The 5,000-nt window shown below is 36.9% G+C and overlaps 1 protein-coding gene across 1 annotated transcript in view; it reads left to right on the top strand.

The window, feature by feature from the left end:
• LOC138000841 (transcription initiation factor TFIID subunit 7-like) overlaps nucleotides 1-5,000 on the top strand; it is a 32,765-nt gene that overhangs the window by 15,045 nt on the left and 12,720 nt on the right. The window contains exons 6-9 of the mRNA XM_068847506.1: nucleotides 1,754-1,812; nucleotides 2,014-2,086; nucleotides 3,298-3,337; nucleotides 3,629-3,852. Coding sequence (XP_068703607.1) covers nucleotides 1,754-1,812; nucleotides 2,014-2,086; nucleotides 3,298-3,337; nucleotides 3,629-3,852 — 396 coding nt within the window. The remainder of the gene's footprint in view (nucleotides 1-1,753; nucleotides 1,813-2,013; nucleotides 2,087-3,297; nucleotides 3,338-3,628; nucleotides 3,853-5,000) is intronic.

The raw sequence follows: 5,000 nt of genomic DNA, 5'->3' as shown, positions 1-5,000 counted from the left end.
ATAAAACCTAAATTTCTCGCATCATTGGGTTACGGTTTGTGATCCCCTGGGTCTCGCAAGATTGCGAGGAGGGGACAGGAGAAAATTAAAACAACGTACTTCACACCCCTTTCCACAAACCCGCAACACAGCATAAAAGAAGCAATAACAGGGTTTAAATGAAATAAATAATTACCGTAAGCGAAAATGACCTAAGGAACTTAAGAATATACAATTGCAGGATTTAAAACAGGGAAAACGAACTAACCCCAAAAGAGTTAAACTAGTGTACTAAACCTTAATTTATGTACATGTATACTTAACTAAATAATTATTCATTTGTTAACTTAACTTAAATGATAATACTAAATTTACTAATTACTACATACTCTAATATTTACAGACAATAAGTTCAGTTCTTTTCTACATGTAGCAAACCCAGTTCAGTCTTTTATAAGCAAATCCAACCGTCCAGTTCTCCAACAGACTAACATCAGTTTCCACGTCGGCTTCTCTAAATCTCAGCGCCTACTTCTCGTCTGGCTCTTAGTTCCTTCTATGTTCTTGCGTCTCTCTCAATCTGACCATTTCTTCTCTTTTCCTCTCTTTCCTTGCCACCACTGACAAAGGGAGTTTTGTCATTGATTCTCCTGCCGGCTCCTACTATTGAATCATAGCAGTGATACTTTCCTTTTCCAACTTTTTTCGACTGTTCTTGCTCTTTTCTCAACTGCAAACTTTCTGCTCCACCAACCAAAAAGTATTTCAAGGTTACAAGAATTTATACTATTACTGTACATTAATTAAACTTACAACATGAGACTTTTTTCCTACTAGAAATGGTACAACAACACTAGTTCATTAGCAGCGTTATTAACAACACTGAACTATGAAACTTGTGAAGAGAACAGGAAGAATGATAGAAAAAAAACCCTTTATTCATTTGTAAGCAATTAAAGCAGCCTCGTTTTGGTACAGTGTAATGGTCTTGACTGAATTTTAAATGTCTATGCTAGCAAACTGGAATGTTAAATATTTGGAGAGTTGTAAACTAATTTTGCTTGAACTGATTTATTAAGCTTTCTGCAAAGCACCTGTTGGAGGGGTGAACGTACGGACGGTCGATGACGTCATAGCTATAAAACCTAAATTTCTCTCATCATTGGGTTGCCACATTTTCTTACTGTGGTATGTGCGTGCGCCTTCAGCTGGTGGAGCTCCGCTATAAAAAGTTGAGCATTTAAGTCCTAAATTTGATTGGGGATAATATCCCTGTGGCAGTTAAATGCCCACTTTGAAGAGGAATTACATGTACATGTAAGCAATTAAAGCAGCCTCGTTTTGGTACAGTGTAATGGTCTTGACTGGTGTTAGAGGAAGTTTCAATTGAGTGTCGTAAAACCAAAAGCAAAGTAATTACTTTCACCAATCAAAAAGGACTGAGACAATCAGATAAACCAATCAAAACTCTAAGTAATTACACGTAGCCGACACAAAGCACTGGAAAATGTGCACGTGCAAAAAAAAAAGAACTTTGAATCAATCACTGAGTGAAATAATCAGAAACTAAAGCAATTCGTTAATTAATTTCGGCACTCAGTTGAAAACCGCTCTATAAACAATACACAGACAGTACATGCAACTGCATCAAAAGAAATATGATTACAATTGAAAATGTGGTCGTGTGAATGCTTCCTTGTGGTCACTCTTGCAGAAATGTGTTAAGTATTTCAATCACCAGCAAAATAAAGTGTTTTCATTCATAACTTTTCAGTTACTGGCCCCCTCAAGAATGTCCGCAAAAGAAGATTTAGGAAAACTGCAAAGAAAAAGGTAGCGTTTTAACAACTCCATTACAACATATTTTGACTGCCTAATTTGACAACATGTTAATAGTTGTGATTGTTTTTTTTCTTTAACCAGAAGCATTTAAGCATACTACAGTGCTGGATAAATCATGATTTATTCGGAGCAAAGTTGTGACTTAATTACCCTTTCATTTAAAGTTTGTCTTGTTTGCTCATGTCTGTTTAGCTTGTGGAGTCTCCAGAGATTGAAAAGGAAGTCAAGCGTCTGCTTAGAACTGATCTAAGTGCCTCAAATGTCAATATCCTTTTGTGATTGGTGGGGTGATAGCAACCCCTCCTACTTGTAACTAATCTGAGACTGAATTTTAAATGTCTATGCTAGCAAACCGGAATAAAAAATATTTGGAGAGTTGTAAACTAATTTTGCTTGAACTGATTTATTAAGCTCTCTGCAAAGCACCTGTTGAATAATGAGCCTTTTCGGTAATATTGATATATCAGGAGCCATTTTGGTGTAGCAACTCACTTCCCATGGAATGGAACCTTTGTAAAATGCAAACAGTATGTTTTCTTTCAGAAAACACATGACTGCTGATCTTTTGAGGAAAAATGCTTTGTATCAGGTCTTTATTTCCAGCATGCGGCAAACTGCCTTTGACTCATGGCTGTTTTTTATTATTTTATTCTTCCTTACACACCGTAAATAAATAAATAAATAAATAAATAAATAAATATTGCTAGTGCTAATCACCCTTACTTGCAGTCGAGGACTGAATTGCGAAGGGCGCGGCTCATGACATTGGGCTGAAATCATACAAAGGCACCTCTGGCTGCCGCTATACAGTCCGTGTTTGATGTCAGAGCACAGCACCATAGCTAGATGTTAATTACCTGTGAGTCGATTTTGATGAGGGAGGAAAACCAGAGTACCCAGAAAAAAACCGTCGAGTCAGGTTGAGAACGACTGAAACTCAGCCCACATGCTGGCCGAGGCCAGAATTGAACCCCGGCTCGCAGTGGTGGGAGGCCCGATAGATAACCACTAAGCCACCGTGACTCCATAAACCTTTTTGAAATCTGTATCATGCCAAGCTAGCCACATCTACTGTATTGGGTTGGTAAGGCAACAATACTAGGAACTCTGTGCCCAACGTTTTTAACATACTTTACCATGGAATTTAGAAGATGTATGATTTGTAGCCATTATCCAAGAATATTTGAAAGATTCAGATCTCATTGTTTTTCAAAACCCATCAGTGTTGGTTAAGCCAGTGCTGAACCCAGGATTTCCTTCATATCCAATGCTCTAGATACTGAGCTACTGTAACTTATCAGTCGGTATTAATATTGTAATACTTTTTGGCAAATTAATTAATAAAATAAGTTTAATATTAGTCATAAGATTTGTACAGTGTTTCCATTGAAAAGAAATTTAAGCAAATATTTTAAAGTGGAGGACCATTCTGGAAGAATGAACTCTTATTTTTGTGAGTCCTTAACATAGTTTTAACCTTTGAGGTGTTACAAGATGAAGAGAAACAGGACGAGAAGTAAGTGTAACAGTACTTGTTGGGTCACATGCCACCATGTCAATTATTATACTGCACATGTACCGTCATTAAACCGTTACCTTTATCTCCAGATCACTTGCAGTAGTTGCCCAAACAGCACCCGGGATAATTAATATCATGAAAATTAGATTTTTCTTGTTCAAGAACTGAACAACAGGGTTAGGTAAAATTTCATGATACAACTATTTTGTGAATTAGTTTAATTAGAGGATAGGTTTAGTATGAGAGTTAATTTCGTTTAGCTCAATAATAATTATTATTGTTATGTAGTGTTGTTTCTGATGCTGAATTGCTGAATACTTCCATGTCGTCACCTTTGCTTGGAACACAAATAGAAGAACAAGATGGCGGCAGTGATGATGAGGATAGGAATGAACTGTTTGCAATACTACAAGAAGCAAGCAGCGATGAACAAGATGATGCAGATACTCAAGAGGAGGATGATAATGAAGTAAATGTTGATGTGGAAATGGACGAGGACAGCCAATTTACAGGTGATAAGTTACTGGAAGAATTTTCAATGCACTTTTTTGTTGTTGTACCAGCTTTATTACACAACAGAGGATAAAGTCAATGCTTTCGTTCAGTAAGGTGAGGCCAGGTGATGCAATGGTTGGCATCTTGGGCATCTGGCATTCATTTCTCGAAAACCCAAATCCTGATTGGGTTCATTGTATACATATCTCTTTATCTTTCCTTATCAGAAACACACCCATGATTTGAACGATGTGGTTAATATCAGTTTTAAAGTTATTTTTGTGCTTCTTTGTATGTTTCAATTGAACTCTGAATATATTCTTGTGTTCTTTGGCAATTAATCATGTGGACACCCATATTTCATTCTGATTATGGAGTACAATGATGTTACTTTTTGGAACCTTAGAGTGTACAGATTACATGTAGCTTCATAGCCCTCCCCCTCGTGCATTTTTCAGAAGTTTGCCTGTGTAATGTTCTAGTTTGTAAAAGCTTCTCAAAAATTAGTCTAATGAACTGGGGCCAGTTGCTCGAAGGCTAGTTAGTGCTAACCGTTGGTTAAGAGGTATCAAAACCTATAGGTATCCATGGTATTTAATGCTGGTTAGCGCTAACCATGCTTCGAGCAACTCGGGCCTGTTCCTGTTCATTAGCAAGATATTTGAACTGTGGTGACCGGATTTTAATCAAAGTTCTTTCTGAGAATATTAGGCACCAAAAATGCCATGGATGAATGTACATATTACCGCTTATGACATATGATATATACCTAATTTGAAGGGAACGTCAATTCTTACCAAAGAATAAAGTTAAACCAGAGAACGGAATGTTTTGCAATAAAAAAATGAATACTGGAACTTTTTCTTTCAAATTTTCAAGGCACCACTGAATAACTCTGACGTTTCACAGTTGCACTATTGTTGTAACAGGTCCTGTTCCCAACCGTGTGGCTTCATAATTCAGTTGGTAGATCATTGCACCGGCATCACAATATAGCACATGGATTCGAATCCCATTGGAGCCACCTGAAATTTTCAGGTGTCTTTTCGAGAGAAATGCTTAAATTGTCCAAATAAGTGCCAAGATCTTTTCTTTCTTTCATCTATAGCTTGCACTTCATAATCATTTATTATATACATTTCTTTTATCACGTCCTTTCACGTGA

The sequence above is a fragment of the Montipora foliosa genome, chromosome 4 (genome assembly GCF_036669935.1).
Source record: "Montipora foliosa isolate CH-2021 chromosome 4, ASM3666993v2, whole genome shotgun sequence".
Taxonomy (NCBI): domain Eukaryota; kingdom Metazoa; phylum Cnidaria; class Anthozoa; order Scleractinia; family Acroporidae; genus Montipora; species Montipora foliosa.
The sequence above is the reverse complement of the archived record's forward strand: the minus strand, read 5'-3'. Positions and strand labels throughout refer to the sequence as shown.